At 44.5% G+C, this 27,068-nt stretch overlaps 1 protein-coding gene across 5 annotated transcripts in view; it reads left to right on the top strand.

Annotated features, from left to right (window-relative positions):
* Positions 1 to 27,068, top strand: part of Rin2 (Ras and Rab interactor 2) — a 115,890-nt gene that overhangs the window by 40,454 nt on the left and 48,368 nt on the right. For 3 of the 5 annotated variants that reach the window (XM_006500269.1, XM_006500270.3, XM_006500271.4), the window contains one exon: positions 10,085 to 10,185. In XM_006500269.1, the coding sequence (XP_006500332.1) occupies positions 10,085 to 10,185 (101 nt within the window). Of the gene's footprint in view, positions 1 to 10,084; positions 10,186 to 10,429; positions 10,582 to 26,897; positions 26,994 to 27,068 lie in introns of all 5 variants that reach the window. The other 2 variants (XM_030252123.1, NM_028724.4) reach the window with 2 other exon arrangements.

Raw genomic sequence — 27,068 nt, forward strand, 5'->3', positions numbered from 1 at the left:
GACCTGAGCATAATGCTTTAGGAAAAACTTTTTAACTTAGCTTACAAAACAGCGCGTTTCACTGTCACAATAAATGTACACACACACACACACACACACACACACACACTTTGTCCATGTTACCCTCCACTATCTTCCCTTTTACTCCTCTTCCCATCCAGCTAGTCCCTTTCCTCAGCCCAGATAGTTCTCATCCTGGTTTCATATCCCATATGTGTATAGGGCTATGGATGGATAGATGGATGGATGGATGAATGGATGGATGGATGGACAGATAGACAGACAGTTCTAGATTGCACACAAGAGAAACCAAGCAATGTGTAGTCTTTCTGTCCCTCATGATATTCCTATTCTCACCTCACTTCTCCTCCCTTTGGACCTCGCCCTCCTCTCATCATTATCCCTATTTTGGCAGGGGGAGGGGCAGTTGTTTCAAGACAGGTTTCTCTACGTAACCCTGACTAACCTGGAACTCTCTAGACCAGGCTGGCCTTGAACTCACAGAGATCTGCCTGCCTTTGCCTCCTGAGTGCTGGAATTAAAGGCATAAGCCACCAACACATGGCTTCATTAGTGCCTTTTTACTTCATGTCACATGTGTCTGTTCGCGCACAGCACACACACACACACACACACACACATCCCACATACAAAACAAAAAAACAAGCTAACCATCTCTCTGAGTCTTCAGCAGACCCTTTATAGTAGCTATCATAATTTCTCCTACTTCCCCATCCTGCCCAGCTGAGGATAAGGGACTATTCAGAGCTCTATCTCCTCAGTGTCCTGATTTACCCCTTGTCTGGAAGGCAAACAAACAGGGAAGTTAGCAAGAGGAAGCTGGGAGAAGGAAGAGCGCTCAGTTCATTCATGAGGACAGCTCTGGGCTTGGTGAACACAGCTCTACACAAAAGACCTGCCTGGGGAAGTGACTTTCAGTGAAGGACACTTGGGAGAGCCCTGAACTTCAGAAATTACCCTCAGGCAAGCCCAGCAGCTAGAATGGTTAAGGTTTGGGTCCAAGGAGGAAGCTAGAAGGCTTCTGAGGTTGCATTCTTCAGAGTCCAGAGCTGAACATTTTTATGGAAGTATCTTACCTAGAACCCCAGAGAGGGATCAGGGTTGAGCAGAGAGAAGGAAACATCTTAGTCTGGTCTCCACTACTGAGCAGTCCCCTGAAGGTGGCTTTGAGTCCATCTAAAAGAAGCCTGAGGACATGCTGTTATTTCAGAGTCATCCTGTAGGAGATGAGGGAGCTGGGTGGGCTACTCATCAGTAGCTGGCTGAAGACTGACTCTGGTGTGGGGGTGGGGTGGGGTAAAGATCCTTCTTGGTCTCTGTGTAACAGACAAAACAGGTCCCAGCAGCTGCATGTCTCCTGGCAGGAGATATGGGGCTGACTGTGAGGGTGGGGTCGTCTTCTCCTGTGTATTCTGCCAAGGTTTGAGAAGTCCCCGTGGTGAAGTACAAGTGTTGAAGAAGGCCGCCAACAGCCAGGTCTTCACAGGGATTTTCAGGTCCAAGGAAGATCTGGCATACTAAAGTAATGGGCTAATGGGCACCTTGTCCATCAATCATAAGGGACACAGTGTCCTTAGTTTTCTAGGGCTTCATTTTGGAGGGACAAAAGTAGTCATCTCAGGTTGAAGGCTTGTTTGTTGGCTTAAGATTGTAGGTCTGATGATATTTTATTTGCTTTGCTAATTTTGGAGTGGTTTTTGTTTGGTTCTTAAGATGAAGTCTTGTTGTGTAGCCCAGGAAAAGTCTTGATTTTATGTCACATACGAAATTTGATTCCAGAGGTATAGAAGGCTTACAAACAAATGTGTATAAATAAGCAAACCTGTAGACAAGTCAAAGTAGAAAGTATATGGACTCTGTACTACTTCAAGATGAACAAGAACCATAATGACAAGTTTGATGATTTTACTCTATCTTTTGGCCTAGTAGCATAGCCCTGGATTCCCCATAACTCCAGAGGCTGAGGCAGGATGCTCAGTGGTTCAAGGTGTGCCTGGAAACAGACTGACAGAGTAACCTAGACAATTTAGTAAGACCTCAATTTGAAGTTCTCTCTCTCCTTCCCTTTCTTTACTCTTCCTCTTCTTTCTCTTTTCTTCTTCCTCTTCCACCTCCTCCCCCTCTTCCTCCTCTTCTTCCCCCTCCCCCTCTTCCTCCTCTTCCTTCACTTCCTCCTCTTCCTTCTCTTCCTCCCCCTCCCCCTCTTCCTCCTCTTTCTCCTCCTCCCCCTCCTCCTCTTCCTCCTCTTCCTCCTCCTCCCCCTCTTCCTCCTCTTCTTCCCCCTCTCCCTCTCCCTCTCCCTCCCCCTCTCCCTCCTCCTCCTCCTTCTTCTTCTCCTTCTTCTCCTTCTTCTTCTCCTTCTCTTCCTCCTCCTCCTCCTCCTTCTTCCTCCTCCTCCTCCTCTCCTCCTCCTCCTCCTTCTTCTTCCTCTTCTGTCCCTTCCTCCTCCTCCCCCTTTTTAATGAAAAATGTACCCCAAAAGGCTGGTTGTGATGGTATACACCTTTAATACCAACACTTGGGAAGCCAGTGGCAGGCTGATCTCTGTGAGTTTAAGGTCAGCAGACATATTAAGTTTCAGGCTCGGTGGGGCAATATAGTGAAGTCCTGTTTTAAATAAATAAATAAATAAATAAATAAATAAATGCAATATTAGGAATAGGCTAGAGCTTAGTGATAAGCGTGCCTGCCTAGTTAAACCTTGTCTAAAATACATACATACATGCACACATACATGCATACATGCATACATACATACATGCATGCATACATACATACATATAAGGAAATGAGACTCTGACTAAGATAGATAGAGAGACTGATAGATAGATAGACAGACAGACAGATAGATGGAATTAATGGTAGGCTGGAGTTCAGTGACAGAGGATTTGGCTACTAAACACAAGTCCCTTCAACCACCAGGACTGGGAAAGGAAAACAGAGATTCTATCATCATTAAAAGTTTAAGAAAATGTTAATTTACAATGGTCTGAAAGAAAGTATTTGAAATATTTGGGACAATGAATTCAACTCATACCTTATATAACTTAATGAGAAAAGTAAAAAATCTCCCAACTGAGCAACAGAACAGGCAAAAAGAGACGCAAATACATAACGAAAATATACTCGGTACCAAGCAAGCCAAAGCAAAAAAGAAAAAGAATTGCTCCATCAGATTGGATGAAATCTAAAAATTGGATATTGGGGATATATATAGTGACACACTTTTAATCCCAGCCCTCAAGAGGAAGAGGCAGGCAGAACTCTGTGAGTTTGAGGACATCATGATCTAGTCCTAAGCTAGCCTACATATCTAGTTCCAGGCTAAGTGGGGCTGAGTTCCTGTGTGTGTGTGTGTGTGTGTGTGTGTGTGTACATACATACATGTGTATACACACACACACGTAAATATATATATGATGTTGGAATATGGAAGTGCTTACCTCAATGCCTTTGATACCCAGAACCAGAATTGTTTCAAGTTAAAAGTGGATAACAGGCTGGGAAGACATTTCAGTGGATACGGCACTAAATATTCAAGCACAAATTACTAGAGTTTGGATCCCCAGAGTTTGGTACAGTTAGCACACACTTGTAACCCTAGTGTTCCTACAGTGGGGCATGAGGCCAAGACAAGAAAACGTCCACAAGTTTGTATCCAAGCTAGCCCAGCAGTAAATACAAAAGACCCTGTCTTAATAAGTTAAAGGCAAGAACCCACGACCCAGATTGTTTTGTGGCATGTGCATGTAACACACACACAATTAAAAATCAGTAGAGCTGGAGGAATCACTCAGTGGATAAGAGCTGCTCTTCCAGAGGACACAGGTTCAATTCCCAGTAAGCACTTGGCAGCTCCCAACCATCTGTAACATTCCAGATCCAGTGTTTTCTTTTGGCCCCTGAGGGCACCAAACTCACATGTGTGTTATACAGACAAACATGCAGGAATGACACCCACCCATATATATTTTTGAAAAATAGAATATCAAACTCAGACAAGTGCCATGGACACTTTCAAATATGGCAGAGGCAGTTTAAAAAAAAAAGGCAAAGGCACATGGATAACTGTGACACCACCTATAGCCTGAATACATAGATGCTGGTGTTTCCCTGAGATTTCATATGCTTCACAAGGAGAAACCCAGGATGCTCAGCTCAACACTGCTCATGATAGCAAAGCAGTGAGGTTGACCCCAGTGTCTGTCACAGTCAAAGTCGGCTGGGAGTAGAGGTGCGCGTCTGTAACCTAACATTGGAGACACTGAGGTAGGAGGATTGTCATGGGTTCTACACCAGCCTGGGTCACACAGCAAATATTAGAGCAGCTAGGGCTATGGCATGACCCTTCTATAAATAGATCAATAAGCAAAGGAAATTAAGATTGGGGTATTTCCCCACATTTAGGTGATTCCCACCGGATTCTGTTGAATGACTCTTATGGCAGAAGTAAGCTAGGAAGCATGTCGGTATGATTCATTCCATTGGGTGAAAAAAACACAGAGATAACAAGCAAGAATGATCCAGTTGGGCATTGTCACCAGCTTTTGTAATCCCAGTACTCAGGAGGGTAAGACAGGAGGATTGCCTCAAGTTTGAGGCCAGCCTGGGCTACATAGTTCCAGGCCAGGTTGGGGTACAAGTGAGTCCTTGTCTCAAACAAAACAAAAACAAAGAAAATAGCTGGTCGTAGTGACACATTTATAATTCTAATACTCCAAGGCTAGACGATCAGAAGTTCAAGGCCAACCTTGAGTACATATCAAGTTGGAGGCCAGCATAGGCTATGTGAGACCTTGTCTCAAAACAACACTATCAACAAACTCTTGTCTATAAATGGAGCCCGGAGCCCGTGCTACCTTTTATTCCCTGGTGATAATTCCAGTAACAAAGATTGTTTACAAGTGTGGATGGGGCCCATCATTTTCAGAGTTGGCTTTGGAAAACCCCCAGTGTGGGATGTACCCACCAGACCCACGAAGCAGCAGGTCAACAGAAATAGACAGGGGAGGGAATTGTTTGGATCATGTGATTTCTCAGGTCCTGGAATAAGCCTTTTCCCACACAGTTGATTCCCAGAATGCAAAAGCCCACCAGACTCCAAGGCCACGTTGATGAATTGGGGTATAGAAGAAATTGTGAAGCTGGCAGCCAAGTGCCCGACGTTTCCCACACCCTGGGTCTCCAGCCATTGCCCTATCAGCTGCACATCCCTTCTCAGCATTGATAACATTCCTGAGTGACACCAGGGATTTGTAGCCTCGCTCTCTAAGCACTTTCTTGTTCTATTTTTACTTGACCTTGAAGAGAATTATTCTGCTTTTATCTAAACCCCCCAAAAAGAAAAGATTTGGGGTTCCCTCCCTGTTTCCTCCTCCCTCCCGTGTATACAGAGTTACATACAATGACTTTTCTTCCCGTTAGAGGAAAATGGGTGCCTAGTAGGTGGGAGAATTCTGGTCAGATAAAGATGCCCCTGCCCCAGATCCTTCCTGGCTGCTGGTGATCAGAGTCTCTTCCAGGCTGAGAGGGCCCTTAAGGACCCTCTTAAGCATCCCTTAGAATTAGCTCTCTGTCATCTTGATTTTGAAAAATGGGAGGCACTATATATAGGAAGAGGAAAGAGAATACTTAGGAACCAGTGGCCGTATTCAATCCTCCAGTCACCTTTTCATAGCATCACCCCTTCAGACTTGTGACTGGCCCAAGGTGACCCAGCCCACAGAGGAAGAGGGATTTGAGGCTGGCCTTCCTGAGCCCCCCAAGATGGCCCAGTTACCACTGTTCCACACTCTCCAGCTAGAATTAAAGCTGAGAGAGAGAGAGAGAGAGAGAGTCCAAATGCTGAGCTGTACTTTATAGATCTGTTGGATTCAAACCTTAGTTTCTGTGTGGATGAGGATTTTGAGGATGAGAGATATGCTGGGGTTTGGGAGTCAGGATCATTGTCTCATAAACTTTATGCCTGTCAACCTGAGGTCCCATCTCACCCTCTGACTAGATCAGATAACAGCCACTGTTATCCCCTTCACTATGGACTGCAGGCTTCCTGTGTGACCAGAGTAGTCAGAAGCCACACTCGTGGACTAGCTTTGCAGATGCTTTGGCATCCAGTCTTCTCTGGACCATAGCCTCAGCATAGTGGGACATCAGCAGAGACATTCAGACCTCTTGATTGATGCTTGTGTTGGGATTGTATACATCGTAGAAACTTAAGTTCAGTGGTTCTCAATCTGGATTGTGACCCCTTTAGGGGGTCTTTTACAGGGGTCACCTAAGACTATGGGAAAATACAGATATTTATATTACCATTCATAACAGTAGCAAAATGGTAATTAAATACTGTAACAGTAGCAAAAGAGTTACAAAATAGTAATGAAAATAATTTTATGGTTGGGAGTTGCCACAACATGAGGAACTGTATTAAAGGGTCACAGCATTAGGAAGACTGAGAACCACTGCTTTAGTTAATATCACCAGGTGCGGGAGAAGACTCCTGCAGACGCTCCTGCTAACTTTTAACATGGGTTCCTCGAGGGGTTCTGTCCTCAAAGAATGTCCAAAAGAATGAATTTAGGAAGAACCAAATGGAAGGAGTAGCTCTCGGTGATGACATTTGCTGGTGGAGGAGCCTAATGTGTCTACAAGCAATGCTAAGAGCAGGCCTGGACCTGGAACATTTGACTCTGGTCCAGTTCTTGAGGGATTCCCTCTATGTTTTCAAGTGTGGGGGCTAAGTAGGGATTGGATGAAGGAGAGAACATGTCTCCCTCTGTCAGGGATCCATCCAGGAGCAACTTTTGCATTTATCTACCTTCTGACTTTCAGGTCACTGTGCAGAGAAATGGTGTACTCAGTAATTAGCCTGCTTGGTACCACTAAGTGAGAGCCACACTACAGGATCTGTGCTTGTCGAGGTTTAGAGAAGGGAGGGGGGACAAGGCCAAGAGCTGCAGTCAAGGTGCAGTGATAAGCTCAATGGCTGCAGGAAGCAGCTCAGCTGCCAGGGTCTCTTGCTTCTTCTGGGGAAGGCCACTGGGGACCCAGGAATTGAACTCAGATCTTCAGCTATCTCACGGGCCTGCAGTCCCCTCTTTTATGTTCAAACCAGTGTTGTTGGTAGCCAAGTGATGAAGATTGCAGAGGTGAATGGAGACATGGTGACTACTCCTGCTGCTGGGGTAGGAATCTAATCTGTGAGGTTTGCTTAAGGCTATGGTAGGATGTCCCTTGGGTGGGGCCCTATGCTATACAGCTCTTGTGTCTAGACCATAGTGCTTGTGAGCACCGATGGTGAACACCCATGGAGGTTTTAGTTGTAGTTCTAAGCTTTCATGATACACCCAGTGTGGATGCTAGGATCAGAACCCTGATCTCCAGATAGATCAGTAATACTGTTAACTACCGAACCATTTCTCCAGTACCTTGTTTGTGTTTGAGATGATAGATATTATTCCAGGCTGGACCCTGAACTCACTGTGTTCAAAGATGATCTTGAATTCTTGGATCTATTGACTCTTGTCCAGGCCCACAAGTGTGCACCCTCACACCCTACAGCTTAATTTTAGACTTATTTTTTCTCATAATTTCATATTCAACCATCATATCCATTTCTGGCAAGTTGTTCCTGGATCTTCCTCTTCTTTCTCTTCTCACTGACCCCAAGAAGTCCAAGCTGATCCCTTGTCTGGGGCCCTGCTATTGTTCTTAACTAGTGTCCCCTTTCTCCACCAGCACTTACAAGCATGTATAGCCCAAAGACAAGATTTCTTTTTCTTTTTTTTTTTTTTTTTTTTTTTTTTGATGCTGTAGATCAAACTCTGGACCTTGTGTTGGTTAGACAAGTGCCACAGCTACTGAGCTATGTCCCCAAATCCAACTAGACAGTATCTACAGATCATGAAATGTAAACCTCCCAATTGCCAAAATTAAAAATACCCACTGGCTTTTACTGCAGGAAACTCAAAGGCATGAAGAGTGTAATATTTTTATTAATATTAACATCATCTAGTGCTTGCATACTTCATTTTCCAGGTTCTGGAACTTTATGGATGATAGACTGTTCCTTTGATCTTTTCATGTCATTCAGAGCTCTATTTCCTGTGTAAACACCTTTTCCTGATAACCCACACTAGGTAGCAAGGCCCCTTAGTTACCCCCTAAGTACCCCTTATCTACCTTCAATCCAGAAAGTCTCAACACTCAGTTCTGGGGTCTATTTCTCCAACCAGTGAAAACTGAAACCTGCCAACCTTACTCTCTCCACTTCATGCCTGGCATGAAGTGGGTGCCCATAAAGGTTTGAAGCTGAATGGATGAATAAATGAAGTCAGACTTTTCAAATAGCTTATAAATCGTCTCATTGAATGTTAGCATAAGCCACATGTATATGAAAAATAGCTGCACTTTCAAAAGTCTGGAACAGAGTAGCAACCATACATGCTTTCTACACACTTACAGTGACTAGTCATATTGGGAAGCTGGAGAGTGTATCTCGGGGGAGTCTCACTGGCCTGGTATGCACAGATCCTGAGTTCAGTCTTCAGCAATGCCAAAGAGGAGATAGGTGGACTTGTGGAGGATTGGGCTGGGAGGAACCAAGGTGAATGGATGAGCCTGAGATTTACTTCAGCCTTTGGGATGAGATGGGGCCTCTTCAAAAGAGGTGAGGGACACAAGACAGCCAAAGTCATTACCAGAAGAGGTCACAGTTATCCCCTAGATGTCTCCAGGGTCTTCCCCAACCTGAATTACTCACTCCTAGCCTTGAGCAAACTCCCCACCACCACCACCCCATAACATGTCTCCATGCTTTTATGGTTTAATTTCAAGATTTTATATTCATTTGTTCACTCATTCAATCATTCATGCAGGTGTGAGGATTCCCATGTTGTTCAGTATGGTCTTAGTCTTCTGTGTTCAAATGATCCTTCTGCCTTTACCTTTCATGTAGCTGGGAGCAGAATGACCCACTGGCTTCACATTTATCATCTTAAAAGGCTAAGCTAGGCATAGTAGTAGCTCATGTCTAGAATCCTACTGTTCAGGAGGTTGAGACAGGAGGGTTGCCTTGAGTTGTAGGTCAGCTTTGGTGTACACAGTCAGTTTCAGACCAACCTGAATGACCTAGCAAAAAACCCTTTCTCAAAACACCAAATCAAAAACTACAGTGAAAGAGAGAAACTGAAGCAGGAGGATCTCAAATTCAAGGCCAAATTGTCATACTTAGTGAGTTCAAGGCTAGCCTAGGCTACATGGTAAGGCTGGCTCTTCAAGGCTAGCCTAGGCTACGTGGTAAGGCCTGGCTCACTCAATGACTCAGTTAACTGATCAATGAAAACTGGAGATACAGCTCAGGTAGAATATTTACATAGTGTGTATGAGGCCTGGGTTTATTCCTAGAATCTTGCCAAATTTGAATTTGTAAGTACTGCATTGTTTTCTTGTCTATTTTTTTTTTTGAACCAGTGTCTTGTTGTGTAGCTTAGACTACTTTCAAATCTTTATACCCCTTCCTCAGCCTCTTGTTGCTAGGATTATCGTTGTGTGCCACCATGCCTTGTTACACACACACACACACACACACACACACACACACACATATATATATATATATATATATTTTTTTTTTTTTTTTCCTGAGACAGGGTCTCACTCTGTAGCCCTGGCTGGTCTAAAACTCACTATGTAAACCAAGATGGCCTCTACCTCACAGAGATCCTTGAAATATTTCTTTTGACAAAAATGAGTTTGGAGACCTGGTTTGAGTAGGATTTATTTATTCTTCTATATTCATGTTGAGCAACCCAAGCTGGGTGTCAGAATCTTTTCCTTATTACAATACTGAAACCCCAGCTCTTTCCCAATATCAAAACCCAAGTCCTTCCTCTTTTTAAAGGGGACCTGCTCCTCCCCCTTTATTTTTTCCTCTGGTTAGAGGAAATTCACAGAGCCAAGATTTAAAACTGGGGGTAGGAGGGTCATCTGTTGAGGGCTCCCTGGCTTTAGGAACACGGCCCGCCTCTTCACTTCCTGACGTCATGCTATTTTTGTCTCTGTATAGCTCATTGACACGATCGCCTCGGAGATCGGAGAACTGAAACGGGAGATGGTGCAGACAGATATCAGCCGGGAAAATGGCCTGGAACCTTCTGAAACCCACAGGTGATCAAAGACAAAGCTAGGTGCTTGTTGCAGCGAGCTGGGGGACGCAGAGAAGCTGGTGAATGAAGAGGGCTGGCAATCCTGTCACTCCTTCAAAGTTTGGGCACTGGGAGTGTGGTGATACCACCAGATGAAATTCTCTGTAGGAGGTGGGAGTGGCCTAGAAGCTCCTTGCCTGCTTGTTTATTTTAATTGCTTTGAAGGCACTTGAACTTTCTACCTTCTTGATTCCTCCTGGCACCAGAACCGGGAAATTGTCAGTCACGTATCACAGTGATGGAAAGAGTAATACAGCGGACCTTCCGTGCATGAAGTAGAATTCAGTATAGCCCTGGAAGTCTCCAGAAGGTTTAAAGGGGAGCAACTAAAGAGGATGGACCCATTTTGCATTCTCAGGTCAGAAAAATCCTCAGATCTACAATAGCTATTAACCTGAAAAGCCATCAGGGGGTTTATAACTAAATGAGGTCATAAATGGCTGTGCCAATTTGGCATGCTGCATACTCTTTGAATATGTAGGAGGGGCTGGTTTTGCACTGGAAAATTATCTTTACAGGGGTCAGAGGTGAGGTTGTAGGTTGAAGGTCAAACCTCTTAGCTCTTTGATAGAGCCTTAGTTGTTGGCAGAAAAGCAGAAGGTCATTGCTACTGAATGATGGGCGTGTTGGTTGGGGCCTAGAAAACCAGGTTCATCACCCCACCCCCTCTTCCCTGCTTGAGGCTGCATGGAATAGTACAAAGTTAAGATTTATTATGTGAGTCTGCTTGCAAGTCACAGGACACGCAGACAAACCAGGTGACACTGGTTGCCCAGGCAAGTTTCAAACCAGCCTGACTTGTTCTCTGCCCAAGACTGAGGGAGGGGAAAAAAAAGCCACCAATCAAGGGAGGCGGTTGCTAGGCAGCTAGAAGGTGGTGCTGGAGCTGCATTTGCCTTAGCTGGGCAAGTTCTAGGTACCCTCTACTTCCTGGCCATTTCTACAAAGTAGTGGAGGTAGACCAGGTGTCCTTCCATGCTTCTTGGCTTTTAGTGCTTTCTTTATACCCTGGTGTGAATGGACTTTGATTAGTTACATTGTTTTCTCCCATAAACTTGACACACATGCTCAGTGCACAATGGTTTTCAGCTAGAGATTTTCCCCCCATCTCATATCCATAGTTCAAAGGCTATTCTTGGAACTTTTGTGCAGGGTTGAGCTTTAGTCTCTGCACTGCTATATGTAAGCAAAACTGGAGTCTAGGCTGATAAGGAGTAGAATTTAGTGACATTTGTTTTGTCTATGTCTAGGAGAAATGGAAACCATGTCCCCAAGCTCTGCAGGGGACAGACACAGAGTGAAAAAGATCTCCTCTAAGTATAAGTCACAGGGGTTATTAAGGTTTTGGGGGGGGGGTGGGCTGCAAACCATTGAGATCTTACTTCCTGACCTCAGCAGATAATAGGGTGAGAGCTGGAGTTCATTTAATCACTAACATTGCTTGTGTTTATTTGTGGTGCATGCTGAGTATATGTTGCACTTCTGAGGCTCACTACACTGAGTATACCACACTCCCAGCCCTAATATCTCTTTTCATCTTTTTCTTTCCAAATTTAAGAATGATCAAAAGTGTGGGACGTGACTGGTCATGGTAGTGAATGCCTTTAGTCCCAGCAGAAGTAGAGGCAGGCAATCTCTGTGAGTTTGAGCCTAACCTGATCTACATAGCAAGTTCCAGGTCAGCCAGAGATACATAATAGATAAACCTGGTCTCAAACAAATCAGCAAACAAAACCAAAAAGAATGACCAAAAGTACACCACAATAACATATTTGTTCAAACTAATATCCTTGGATACTGTGTTCATTAACATGGAATTTACTCATTTTTAGAGGTACCTTACTTGCCAGACATAGTAGCAAATATTTGTTTTATAGATAGATAGATAGATAGATAGATAGATAGATAGATAGATAGATAGATATAGCGAGATAGAGATAGAGATATTGTGCTTATTATGTGTTGGCCTCAGGAGTTTGAAGCTACCAGCCCATTGTATCTCCTAACTATTATAAAAGACAGAGAGAGGTCCATTATTAAGCTTGTTCTACTCATGTGGAAATTGATAATGTGGCTAAAACATCAAACCAACAATTCTTGGTCATTAAGATTTTTTAGAAGCAGTGACTGCTTTTAATTTATCCATTTTCCCAATGGAGGTATCAGGAGAGCCAGGCAACAGGGAGGTAGGAAAAAGAGACTTTGAGTTGTTTCCAGAACGAAGAAAGACATAGCCATGGGTACAAGACCACAATTCCATCCTGGAGTTGTATTACTGCTGTAGAGAAAAGTGGTTGAGCACACAGAACTTGTGATCCTGAGACTTCAGGGGCTGAGGCAGGAGGATGGAAAGTTCAACCTAGAAAGAGGGAGAAGAGGGAAGAGGGAGAGAAGAGAAGGAAGAAAGGAGGGAGAGGGAGGAAGCTAGTTAGCAGTTCTACCCTTTCTAGGGAATTGCTGCTAGTTTTCCAGTGCACCAGATGTAACAAATGCACCCTTGTCACCTTCTTCTGACATCCTTCTCCATAAGTATGAGTCTGACAGGGCCTCTCCTGTCCCTCCCAATAGTCATTGCAAAATGCCTGAACTTCCTCAATTGATGGAACCTGGGGTTAAATACCAAGCTAGTTTTCCTAGGCAGTAAAGGACCTCTATTCCCTTGCTTGGGTTAACGTTTTGCTACTCCATGGTTAACTCTGAAATGTTCTCGCAGTCTTAATGTTTTCTTGTGCCGTGGACTCCTTTTCAGAATAGCATGTTTAAGTGTATTAAATCAAATTTGATGGCATGACATAGGAAAAACAGCTATGCTTGAAAACCAAATGTACAAATGTACAGTGTACAAATGCAGTATTTCACAGCAGACTCGTTTCTTTACTACTGCAAGTGGGACCAGCGATGGCTGTCATCTGAGCAGAGAGGAAGCTCTGTTCCTAGTGTGACTGCAGAGTAGGCACCTCTGGGTTCTGTTGGCAGCAAAGGCATAGCCACTGGGATGCTCTTGCATTATTGTTGCCCACGCGCGCGCGCGCGCAGACACACTGGAGCCAGTAGAGGCCAAAAGTCAACTCTGGGTCTCTTCCTCTGTTGTTGTCCACCTTATTTTTTCTGAGACAGTTCCCTTTATGAATTTGGATTTCACTGTTTCAGATAGACTAGCTGGCCACTGAACTTTCAGTACCTCTCCACCTCCTAGCACTAAGGATAAAGGTACGAGCCACCACGTCCAGCTTTTACATGGGTTTTGAGCATCCAAACTCGTCCTTGTCGTTGCACATCAAAAACTTTACACGCTGAGCTATCTTTCTGGCCAGTATGTTCATTTCAAAGTGAAACCAAAGAAGGCTGGGGGTGTGGCTCCGCTGTATTCCATCCCTAGCACTGCGTATCACCTTCGCACATCCTTGTGTACATGTTAAATTGTCTCTAAGCAGGGTAGAGTGGCACATGCTATGAAGGTGGCATTTGGGCAGTGGAGGCAAGGGGATCAGAAGTTTGGGGTATGGACATCACACCGGAGACTCCTCTCCCCTCTCCCATTGCTGCTCTGGCCTCCAGCCTGTGCTCCCTTGTTCCTTGACCCCCTTAACCCTGGGATACCCAGACCTCTTGGACCTATTCTCTTTATCTCTTCGCTCTTCATGCAGTTGGCCATATCTGAGACATTTGGGGATTTCTGTTCTCAATGCCCACATCAGTAAAATAGGAATAATAATAGAGCAACTTTATAGCATCCTGAGGAAGAATACACAAGCTGTAGGCTGTAAAAGACTTAGCACAGTATCTGACCTGTCAGATGCAGTGTATATTTACCAAGAAAAGTCTCTGGAGTCTCAAGTTAATCCCATCTGGTCTTGTGGCTTTGATGCCATCAACATGTTGGTGATTTCTAACTTAGGTCCTCTCTGGCTGATCCTCTTTATGAGTTCAGAGGTTTGCAACAAACTTACAGAGACTGCGATTGAACCCTTGGGGTCCCCTTACAAAGCTACTCTCTCCCAGGTCTTTCTAACCCACTCACATGAACCTTCCTGCCATTCCTGCAGCCCCGTGTTTATAACCCCTCTTCCATCCGTATTCAGCTCCTAGCAGTTCCACCCATTAGAGTAGATTCCTGAAGGGACCCCTTCTCACCAGCACCAGCACCAGCACCATGATCCCTATCTGGTATTCTGGCCACAATGCTTTCCACTTTTCTGGGCTGTCATATAAGCAGAAATTTGCCATATAAGCAAAAACCTATTTTGTACTGTGTTAGATATTGGAACTAATCCAGAAATAAGTTTGTTTGTTTGTTTGCTTGTTTGTTTGTTTGTTTGTTTGTGCCAGTCATTCTAGCAGCCTAAATTGACCTGAAACCCATGATTGTTCTGTCTTGGCCTCTCAAATGCTTAGATTATAGGTCTATACCAACATACCTCCCTTATAGAGGGATGTCAGTAGGTTATTAGCAAATACAATACCATTTTATATAAAAGACTTTAGTATCCACAGATTTGCATATGCTGGGGGGTTCTTGAACCAGTACTGAGGGATTTGTGTGCCTATTTGCTTATTTAATCATCTTCTACCTCCAAAAATGGCCAAATTCCGTGAAAGCAGGAGTTTGGCTTGTTATATTAGATTTTGGGGCCAAGAGTCACGTCTGGCATATGACATATTATCCATAGCTGTAGGAGAATAGGTGGCCAACAGGCCCATAGCAGCCCTGTGAAGATTCTAATTAGTTAGTTATAGGCCCATACCAAGCGTAAGATGCACACACAGACACACACAGACACAGACACACACACACACACACACTACTGTACACAAAAAGAAAAGCTGTGCTGAGCAGTATATAGTGCTTACAGTATATGCCTGTAATCCTAGCACTGGGGAGTCTGAAGGGTAATGCAGGTCCCATGCCAACCTGGGCTTATGCAGTGAGTTCAAGGACAACTTAGATAACTTAGTAAGAGCCTGTCTTGAAAGAAAAAAGGAAGGAAGGAAGAAAGGAAGGGAGGGGGAGAGAGAGAGAGAGGGGAGAGAGAAGAAGAGGAAGGAAGAGGAGGAGGAGGAGTGGCGGGGGGGGGGGGGAGAAAATGTGAGGTTGACCTTAGACCGTGGCCACAAAATGGGCCCCGGGTCCCTTCCCTTCTGTCTTTATCTGTGCTTCTTGTATCAGTCCTGAGGTCTGGGCTATTGGTGTCCTTGGCTTGTAGGCTAATAACTGATTAATTCCAATTCCACCACTGGCAAAAAGAAGCTAGATAACCAGAAGGAAGATGGCAGGGTCATTTCTGGTGGTCTGCTCCCTCTATGTGGCATTGTGTCTCTCCCTCCTTCCAAAGGCTGGGGAGAATGGAAACATAACAGAGTTTTGCACCACATCCCTCTGGGTGAAAGGTGCCTGTGTTGGGGGACACTGTCCAGACCTGAAGTGGTCCCATGTTCCACCCTCATCTTTTTTGAGCTCTTCATTTTGAGCCGACAGCCTACATATTCCTCTGTCCTCAGGCAAAGAAGAGGAATACAAAAAAAAAAAATCTCATAAATATTCTCTTGGCCCAGACTGGGTTTTCAGGACTACAGAGGATCCTAGACACACACACACACACACACACACACACACACACACACACAGAGTCATCCTAGCCAGAGGCATTGAGGGACATTGCTCTTGTTGCCAGCTTGTTAGTGCAGGGAGACTTGGAACCCTGGGTGATATCTGTGGTCGTAGGCCTCCTCTCCTCTCACCCTGCCCCAGTCAGACAGGAATTTAAAGCTTTCTTGGCCAGTTCCGGTTAATACTGTTATAATGTAACAGTTGCCCTCCACCTTTGGACTGTCTAGAGGTTTGAGCTTCATGGTAGCAATGAGAGGGCAGTTACATCAAAACCACTACTCTCCTGCCTTGAAGATCCAGAGCCCAAGAGAGAACTGTATCTCGAGTAGTAGTTCTCAGCCTTCCTAACGCTGTGACCCTTTAATACAGTTCTTCATGCTATGGTAATCCCCCAACCATAAAATTATTTTTGTTGCTACTTCATAACAATTTTGGTTCTGTTATGAATCATAATACAAATACCTGTCTTTTCCAGTGGTCTTTTGTGGGGTTGAGACCCACAGGTTGAGAGCATTTGATCTAGGGGAAAGGGAATTCCATCAGAACGCGTCTCTAGTGAGACAGTTGTATCCAATACACTGCTCTGTGTGTGCCCTTCTTGAAGAACTCTGTCCCCGCAGCTACCACTTTTAAAGCAATTCGTTAATGTTGGATATAATTCAGCAAGAGTACATGAGTATGTAGCTAAGGTGAGTTTTCACAGAGAAACCCCACAGCCAGGAACCAGATTGGAAAACAGTTTCCCAATCTCCCCAAGGGTTTCCTCTGGTCATACCTGCTTCAGGTTTAACCAGTGTCCTGACTGGCAGTGCTCTAGGTGTTTCTGATTGATGAGGTTATTGTTTGTCTCTATTTTGATACTGGGAATTGAGCCCAGTTCACTATGCACCTGCTCTACCTTTGCCTGATTTCCAACTTTATATAACTGGAATCGTAACAGCATATGCCTCTAGAAGTCTGATTTCTTTTGTCTCAACTTTTTTTTTTTTTTAACATTTAGACAACTTTATTATCTTGTTTTGGTTTTGTTTTTTGTTTTTTCGAGACAGGGTTTCTCTGTGTAGCCCTGGCTGTCCTGGAACTCACTCTGTAGACCAGGCTTGGCCTCGAACTCAGAAATCCACCTGCCTCTGCCTCCCAAGTGCTGGGATTAAAGGCGTGCGCCACCACCGCCCGGCTTGTCTCAACTTTTAAAAAAATAATATTCCAATTATGTGAACACACCAAAACTTTTAAACCATTCTGCTATTGACTGATGATATTTGACTTGGTTCCAGGTCAGCGTTGGATTTTGTCGTTGTTTTGCATTTTTGTTTGTTGAGTGGCATCTCATATAGTCCCAGCTGGACTCCAGTTCGCTGAGTAGTTGAACATGACCTTAGGAGTGGAGGAGGGCATCTCACTAAGTGTCCCTGTCTGGCCTCTAAGTCACAGGAAGATTCTTGCCTCTGCCTGCCAAGTGCTGGAATTAAAGTCCTGGGTGCTCAGCGACCTAGAACTCTTGGTCTGCTTGCTGCTGCCTCTTAACTGATGGAATTACAGGTGTGCTGCAATATACACTGTCAGTTTGTCTGAAGAACTGTTCAGTATTTCCTCAACTAGTTTGACTCACTCCACTAACAGCATCATAACTATAAATATCGTTCAGATATTTTTGTAGTTCTTCCCTTAAGATTACTATACCCAGTACAGTTTCCTCTATTTAAAAAGTTACCTTTAGTAACTTCAAATATGGGATTCAAAGCCACCTCAGTTTATTCTTTCCCCGTCTTTCCTCAAAGAGACTCTGAATACTCTGTTGTTCTGAGGACTTTAAAGAGTGCATTCATGACATCCTTGGAAGCCAGGTCAAGCCACTGGATGAAAAGTCACTGTGTCTTTTGACTTCTTACACTATCTGTGTCGTGTACCATGTTAGTCAGTAAATAAATAGTTTCCTCTCATATCACATGTGGAAACCTGTCTAAACCATAGGTTACTCACTGTTGCTCCAGACTTGGGGCACTTGCTAGAGAGTCATTGAGAAGCCAGTCCTAGAAACTGAGCCAAGTCCATCTTTAAAAGAAGGGTTGGTTTGAGAGCTGGGGGGGGGGGGGGGGAGGTATGACTCTATGGTAGAGCCCTTGACTGACATTTACAAAGCTCTGGGTATCATTACCAACACTGAAAACAGGAGGGGAAAAGCAAGTGGTTTTCTTCCTCTATTATGACTTCTGCCCTGGTTTCTGCAAAAATAGGAGACTTGTAGAAACCATGTGTTGCAGAATACTAAGCTTCTTTTGTAGTGTCTTGGGCTCTTTGAAGAGAGGGTTTGATGTTCACAAGTTTGTAGTCCCTTTCTAGACTTTGTCTGTTTGAAGAAGTAAACACATATTTCTCCTGTGTCTTGAGCGTTCCCATTCTTTCTCAAGGAAACCAGAAAGAGAAGCTTTTCAAATTGGGTCATGATTGAAAGGCAGCTGAAAGTGAACCCTGTGGAACTGGGTTAGGTGAAGCTTTAACTCTGGGGGAACATGCTCTGACCTGCCTAGAGTGAGTAGATAGATGTTTGCTAGATTGACCATTTCTCTCCAACCATCCCCTGAGCTGGCTTACTTCAAAGCCCTAAGAGTGCTTTCAACATGGCTTCCAAGAATTCAGTGAGGATTTGCCAACCCTCTGCTCATACTGTTGCCAACATGACAACGATTCTGTCCAGCCTAAAGGAGTATTTACTGAGTGGATACATTTTGTTAGGGTTCCCCGAGGGGAGCCTAGAGATTCACACAACACAGAAAGGACACCCATCTTACGACAAATGGGTGTCATATAATGGGATGAACGCAGAGGACTACAGGAATGTGAGGGATGGAGGGCAGAGGGAGAGGGAGAGGGAGAGGAAGTTGGGGAATTCCAGGTCAGTGTGGTTTTAGAAAAAAAATGAGATCTGACATCCCTTCATTAAAGAATTAATTACACAGGTGAGACTAGCTTGCGATTACAAATGCCCCAGAGAGCCATTCAATGTGCCTCAATTCTTGTTATCTAGGAAAGTTCTTTTTCCAAGGAGCATTTAAATTTTCTTCTCTTGATTACTAACAGTAGGAATGTATATTGTGAAGAAAACATACCTTAGAAAATAAAGTGATGCACAGTGATGCATAGGTTCTTCCGGTCCCTGGGGATGCTGGGACAGGAGGATGGGGACTCTGAGATCTGCGGGTGCTACGAAGAAAGCCCTATCTCAAAACAAACAAAACAAACAAACAAACAAAAACAGCTCAGGAGGGGGGGCAGATAACAAGTTCAAGGTTATCCTTGGCTACAGAGTAAGTTAGTAGTCAGTCTAAACTACAGAAGGCCCTGTCTCAAAAAACAAACAAAACCCAAACAAACAAACACACATGAGTTCACCTACAGAGGCAAAACCGGGTACTGTTCTTGTTGTATTGTATAAAAAGATAAGAGAGAGAAGGAATATGTTTTGGTGGAGGTGTAGTCAGGTATGGAGGAAGGGGGTACCTCCACGGGCCCATGCTAAGGTGACCCTTTCCCCTGAGGGACCAGCCACTCCTATAGTATAGAATAGAGTTTATTTAGGGCATGGGGAGGGGAGTTAAGAGGGTAGTAGAGAGAGAGAGAGAGAGAGAGAGAGAAAGTAAGAGGTGGGGGGAGGGGAAAGGAGGAGAGGGAAGGGGAGGGGAGGAGAGAAAAGAGAAGGATGGCATGTGGAGGGGGGGGGAGGGGAATGGAGAGAGAAGGGGAAAGGAGGCGAGGACAGGGAAGGAGCCAGAAGGCAAGAGCAATAGAGAGCAGAGGAACAAGCAGCCCCATTTATAGCGAGTCAAGCACACCTGGCTATTGCCAGGTAACTGTGGGGTGGAGCTTAGACAAAATGCTGACATTCTATCTCTTTGCTGTTTTATCTCAGCAGTGTGTAGTCCCCCATTTTTGTCTTACATTACTAAATATATGAAATGAGTGTTTGTCAACTGACGAGGGTGTTTTTGTTTTGTTTCTTTTAACATTCTGGTTCTGCTTTGGGTTTGGGGTGTTTGTGTGGGATGGTGTTTTTCTTCATTTGTGTTGCTGTCATTGCTTGTGCTCCGTCAGCATCTATGTTGTTGATCTACTCTTAGATCCTCCTACTTCAGCTTCCCTAGTGTCTGCGACTACAGACCTGTGCCAGGGCCCTCACTGGAGTCCCTGTTTTAACCAGTGGCACCATTCTGTGTCATGGTTGGCGTCTGTGTCGACAGTAGACTTTAGCCACCTGAGTGTAACACTAGCAACACTCTAGGGCTAGATTCACTTCATACCTTTATTTTTCTTTGTTCTTAAGGATCAAGCCCATGGCCTCATGCATCCTGCTACGGAGGCAGGTGACGACTACTACTATGCTGTAGCCCTGCCCTGTTTTATCTGACAGCTTTGCCTCCTGGCTAACTCCGCTCTGCCAAAGCTGTGTGCTTAGTTAGAATTCTGCTGGCGAGTCGGTCTTGCTAAGCAATAGCATCAGCGTCGCACAGCCGGAAGCACTTAAGTCGTAGAAACCACGCATGTAGGGATTGCATGCCTGTCTGTGAAGCTGCAGGCTGGGGGGTAGAGCCAGCTTGGCTCCTCCTCCTGCCTGAGCTCAGCTCCAAGGGCAACCAAGACAACAGGCTCTTTGTTTCCATTTCTTATTTTTACAAGAACAAATGAAAGCCTTTGCCAGGGCTGACTCCATATCTGGCCTTTTCATCTGGAGCCGAAGAGGAAGCTGCAGAGTGGGATTGCCCCCATCACCGTTCCACCCCTACCCCACCCCCAGTCTTTCTTGTGTAAAAATGGCTGCCCTAGGTGACACCATCAGGTTTTGTCCCCCAATTCTCAGTACTTTACTCCTGGGCCTCAGGAGGCAACAATTTTTAAAAATCAAACGAAATCCTTTAAAGAAAAATGTGATTTTTTTTTCTTCCTCATAAATATCCCCCTGCTGTTCATCAGTAGAAATCACTTTCAGGAAGTTGCAGCTTCCTCCGGCAAGAAGCAATAGCCCTCAGCCACATGGAAATCAAATCCATACCCAAAATATAGTAGGGTTTCGTTTTCCTTTTAGAGTTTGAAGGGATAAGAGGTCTTCAGGGAATTAAAGCGGTAACATGTAGGAGGCTGGGAAGCTTCAGAGGTTGAAAATATGGACCCTAATATAATGTAATATAATATAATGTCCTTGCCTGCCGTGCTCAAGGCTCTGGCTTTGACCTCAGTACCACAATGTGAACAGAAAGGCAGCCACAACTCAGAAAAGTGGGCCTGTGTGGATTCTGGGGGGGTTGGTTTTTTTTATCCTTTTCACCTCGAATAGGAGTTAAGTTGGATGGCTCAACTATCTCTCCCAACTCAGCTAAATATGCAGGGATTTTACAAAATTGTGACTCTCCGGTCCTAGGCCATTACCCTCCCCTCTGTGTCTTGGCTAGTAGGTAGAAGGTCCCTCAGGCCATCTGCCAACCTTTGTGCTATAAGCCAGACTTGCACACTAGAGTCTTGTGTCATCAGGAATACATCTGGGCCTCCTTTCGCCTCCAGGCTTAATGTTACCAAGAGGGTTTAATTTAGCCTTGAGAGTCAGGAATTGCTGCCGTGCCTGGAGGTGTTAAGCAATCACCATATAGCAACTAACCAGTAGGTGTTTTTGAAATTGAAGGTTTCTGGGAAGTTTTGTGTTCTTGGCATATGTGTGAGGAATTGTTATTTATGCCAGAAATATTTTTATCAGATGCACTTTTTTCCTGTATGGGCTCTTTATATTTCTTCATAAGGAACCTATATTTTTCCCAAAAGAGTTGACCCTCAGCCCAACCATCTGTCACACACCACCACCACCCACCTCCCAAGCCAAAGCCCGGGATTCATCTCCCACTAAATGTGGTCTCTGATTGGCCACTGCCGGCCATTTTGCTATAGGATCAAGGATCTTCTAATACATGAACAAAATCATGGTAGACACAAGACTCTATCCTCTGTCCAGTCCTTAGTTCTTAAGATGGCCTGAGCACTAACCTCTCAAAGCAAGAATCCTGGACCATCCCTTGAGGCACTCACATGTACCAGGGATGGGTTGTTAGATTTCAGATCAAAGAGAACTCAGGAGAAGAATGCTAAAGCCCTTTTGGTCTGTGTTCAATGCTCCACCTAGTATTGTTTCTCCAAGCCTCTGTCGGGGTGCCTGCTTTAACTGAAGGGTTATTCTCATCAATGCTATCTATTTTCTGGTTTCTCTTGTAAGCCTTAAGCTCTTTCTCCCAGTACTGCAATAAGCACTCTGTATTTGGCAACTTTAGACAGAGTGTTTGTCAATGGTGTCCTACTTTGTCCTTGCAAATCGAGACTAAATGTTGTGATTGGCTTTATACCCTAGGACTAGAAAGACTGTAAGAGGAATCCATGAGCAATGAGGAAGGAGCTGCTAAAACCTCAGAAGTATCACTCTGCAAAGAATGAGGCTGCTTCCTGCCCAAGGCCCCAAGATGGCCAAAGGCATGACTACCTTGACCATCCATTTCCAGATAAACACACAAACAAGAACCCTTTGTCTCCTGAGGCTAGAACTAAGCAGCCAGAGACTTCTTATCTGAGCACCTGGATGAGGGAAGAGCTGTGTCTAAGGTTGAACATAAGGATCCCAAAGTGAAGCTCAAACCAAACACGCAAGAACGTCTCCTCTTGCTCAGGAGCAAGGACTATCCACCTACTACCTCCCACTCAAGCCTCTGTCATGCCTGCTCTGGGCTGACCCTGAACATGGTTCATGTGAGATCAAAATGTGAAGGGGTAATGCTTTGGAGATGTATAGACAGCAGTGAGGAGATTACAGTAGCTGAAAGAGATGCGGGGGTGGGGGTGGGGGGGAAGGCTAGGAGTTGAGCTCAGTTTTAACAGGTTGGAGGGAGCCAGATAGGAAAATGGACAGTCAGGAATAGCTTAGCCCTGTGGGAGTGTATATAGTTAGCATGTGTAAGACCCAGGGTTTCATCCCCACCACCAGACAAATTAGTAAAGATGGAGCAGTTTAAACTCAGCAAGGTGGGGCGAGCCTATCAAATAGTAGCTCTTACAAGCTGGTCTTCTCTATGAATCCGAGAGAAAAGTGTGTAAATATTAATACAGGAAGAAGATTCTCCTTTTCTAGCCTAAGATGTCATAGCCCATTTCAATCATCTTTCCTATTCCCTTTCTTCCTATCTTTAGTATTAACTCATGGATCCCTTAAGCTGATTTTCCTTTTATATATTTTTACTTTCCTATAAAAAGGTCAATCTCTTATCTCTACCATGGTTGGGAAATACAATTGTAAAAGGTACAATACTACTTACTACACTGTAGTTTAAAGACCTGACTTGGCTTTAGTTTTTATTCTACAGTTGGACCTTGCATTCCATAAAACAGAAAAAGTGATGGGCAGAACAGATTTGTAAAAACTGATATAGGGGGACTAATAAAGCAGGGCGGGGTGAATGAAATCGGATCAATCCTTTGTAAGGTGGGTGGGGCTGGAATCAGAAGGACAGACCTCAGGCATCAGATTCCTTCAAGTACTTGCTGTGCACAGATGAAGGTGGAGGGAACTCCCTCCTCTCCAGTGGAAAGCTGGCCTTTTCTGACTTGCTATTTTGCACTAGTTGGGATTTCTCAGAAGGTCAAATAAGTGGCTTCATTTCACTTTGGTGACATTGACATTAGTTAAATACTTTACCTGTTATTGTGTGTCTATGTGTGTGTTTCATGCGTGTATGCATGAATGGGAAAAAAAAGAAATAAAAAAGGAAGGGCCCGACGTCTCCTAGGCATGGTGAAGGAGAAGGTTTATTATAGATAAAAGGGAGAGCATACTCAGGGAGAGACGTCTGCGAGAGCCCAGAGTAAACACAGCTAGACTCAGCTGGGCCATGTGAGGAGAGATGGAGATGGAGGGCAAGAGAGGAGCTGCCGACCTGTGTGTGTAGTGCCAATAGAGGCTGTCTGGTCCCCTGGAACCCTGTGAGTGCTGGGAATCACAGCCAGGTCCTCAGCAGGAACAGTGTGCTTTGCTGCTGAGCCATCTTCCCAGTCCTGGCTATATGACCTTTAGCCTGAGTGATATTTATCTCAGTCTCTTACAACATTGCATAGGAGTTCAGGCCAAAACAGTGGCCTCCTGTGCTTCCCATGCAATGCCATTGAAGTTAGTTCTACTCAGTAAAGCCCATGCTTCTACAAGCTGTCTTAATTGCTCTGCCACCTTTTAGGGAAACTGTTAGTTTTTATTTTTATTTGTTTGTATGGTTGTTGTTGAAACAGAGTCTCATTAAGTAGCCATGGCTGGCCCAGAACTCATTATACGAATCAAGCTGGTCTTGCACTCACATCTACCTCTACCTCCAGGTATTAAATGTATGTGCCACTAAACCCAGTTTATTGTCACTTTTTAGCCAACCACTGGAATGTTGGTTAAAATATCTAAATGGGCTATGACTCACCTTGCAATCCCAGCACTGTTGAATGGCTGGACAGGATTGTTGCATGTTTGAGGCATCTTGGGCTATGTTTTAAGTTTTGGGCAAACCTGAGCTACATAGCCAGACTCTATTTTGTTCCCAGTGGAGTTGTTTTGAGTTTGCATTTCCTAGCAGAACTGTAGCTTTTTGTGCTCAGTGATGGATGAAGCATAAACCATAATTCAGTTACCAGCCAAGGCAAACTGGAAGTTGGATTTGACTTAGTGTTTGTTTCAGTTTTCCTTGCATTGACAAGATTAGCATCCATTTGGTTATACTTGGACTCTTATATTTGGAAAATTATGGACTGAATTTATGACTGCCTTCTATAACTGCTCCAGGAAAACAAGAGGAAATTTGTTTCCTTTAACATTTAGAAACAAACATTACTGGGCAGGTCCATGGTAGAGCTCTTTCCTGCCATACAAAAGGTCCTGGGTTCTATCCCCAACACTGAAACACAAGTAAGTAAAAATGAAGTATAGAAAACCCACTAGGAACCCTAGGGAATGGCCTTCAAGGTTCAAGAACAGCAAGGGGAGAACATTCAAGGGGCTCTTGGCTGGAGATCCAGGGGAAGCCTCACAAAGCAAGTGTTACTAAGATTCCACCACCAAGTTCTTCAAACCCCAGACCTCAGGCAGCCCATATCCAACATAGTCACTGGCCTGGAAGACACGGGCATTGGCATCTCTTCCAAAAAGTGAGGGTTCCACACCCTTGTACGGTCCAAGGGAAAAAAGGAGGGTCTCTAGGCCAGGCATTAGGAATTGGAAAGCAGGAAATAAAAGCCAGACGGTCATTCAGTAAGTTGCAATAATTATGGGCACCCTAAGGTGTGTGAGCACACACACACATACACCTGTCCCACTCAGACCTTCCCAATGTCTCCAAGTGACTAGATTTCCATGCCTCATCAGTAGGCTCCTAAGTAGAAGCAAAATAGAGACCTTGATCAAGCATAAAGATGTCTTTGCAAGTGAAGGTGGACCTTGAACAAAGCAGATTCCAAGGCACATGTGTGAGCATTGGGGCTGAGTAGACACGGGCTCTCACACGTGAGCATGCGTCAAGCAAGGGGTCAGGTGGGCTTAGTGAATTCCATCGAGGAGCTGTCAATCAAATGTTTTACGTTTATTTTGTCCACATGTATGTGTGTTGGGGGCGGGGCATGGGAGTGCTTGTGCCGTGATGCACACATGTAGAGGACGCTGTTAGGAGTCTCACCTCCTGTCTTGCTGAGTGAGGGGCTCTCTTGTTTTTGCTGTGGTACTGAAAACTCCAGGGTAGATAGTCGGCCTTTTGAGAGATTCTGTGTTGGGAGAGCTTCCTGTCTTGGCCTCCCATTTCACTCTAGGGATGCTGGGGTTACTCATGTGCACGTTACCCAGGTTCCAGAGAATGGAACTTAGGTTTTTGTTTTTGTTTTTTTCAGAGACAGGGTTTCTCTGTGTAGCCTTGGCTGTCCTGGAACTCACTCTGTAGACCAGGCTGGCCTGGAACTCAGAGATCTGCCTGCCTCGGCCTCCCAAGTGCTGGGATTAAAGGCGTGCACCACCACCGCCCGGAGGAACTTAGGTTTTAAGGCTTCTGTGGACACTGCTTTTACTAGCTGAGTCAGCTCTCTGGCCTGCAGTGTTTAATTTAAAGACAAACACACAACAAAGCTTTCATCCTTAAAAGAAAAATGAGACACATAGGCACAAAGTCCTAGTTGCTCAAGTCAATATAGATGTTTCTTACACACAAAGAGAAGGTCTAGAGATCCTTTTTGTTTTATTTTTTTTTTAAGCTTACTGTGTTTTGTTCTGACAAAGGGAAGACAAAATTAAAATTTAGTTTAAAGGTGTTAACTGGGATGGAGCAACATATCATTCCATGAAACAGAATGAGAGTAGCCGTGAGCCGAAGAGACGGGAGGTTGTTTTATAGCCACAAAGGTTTCCAAGTAACTTTCCCAGTAAGGTGAGAAGAGGAAGAGAGTAATCAAGGAATACAGGAAGGTCTCAGGAGGCTGCCTAACCCAGACAACCCAGGAGGTAGGGGCTTGAGGAATGGAGGTAGGAGGATTACAAGTTTGAACCAGCCTGGATACCTAGTGAAACCTGGTCTTAAAGGGAGAAAGGCACACACCTTTGATCCCAGCACTGGGGAGGCAGAGGCGGGTCTCTGAGAATTTGAGACCAATCTGGTCTGCATAGCAAATCATAGGACAGTCAGGAATACATAGAAAAACACTATCTCAGAAAAAAAATAAATGAGGATGAAGGAGGAGAGAGAAAATGACAACTGGTTAACATGGGCTACTTTAGGTAACCTTTTTACTTGATTAAGGCAGAAGGGATGTGGTTAAGTCAACGGAAACTTTCTTATTTGGGAAACCGGCTGTTACCTCTCTGTTTATTCTTTCTGGGGCTTGTTTGTTTCTAGTATTCTCTGAAAGAAAGATAACAACTTGGTTGACTTTGAGTAGCAGTGACTCCATTTTGATTTCAGGCAACTTGTTTAGGCCTGGGGCAGGAATTTAGTCTATAACAATGGAGTCCTATAATTTTTATTTGACAGTCCCTATACTCCAAGGCTGAAGACTGGACCATCCAGAGCACTGTACATCTTCTGAGACCCAATAGCCAGGTGGATATGGATTGTTCTTGATTGACAGTAAGAATCTGGCTTTTGCCTTTGTTGTTGTTGTTGTTGTTGTTGTTATTAACACCTAAACTAGGATTCTTATAT

This window comes from Mus musculus, chromosome 2 (assembly GCF_000001635.26).
Source record: "Mus musculus strain C57BL/6J chromosome 2, GRCm38.p6 C57BL/6J".
Taxonomy (NCBI): domain Eukaryota; kingdom Metazoa; phylum Chordata; class Mammalia; order Rodentia; family Muridae; genus Mus; species Mus musculus.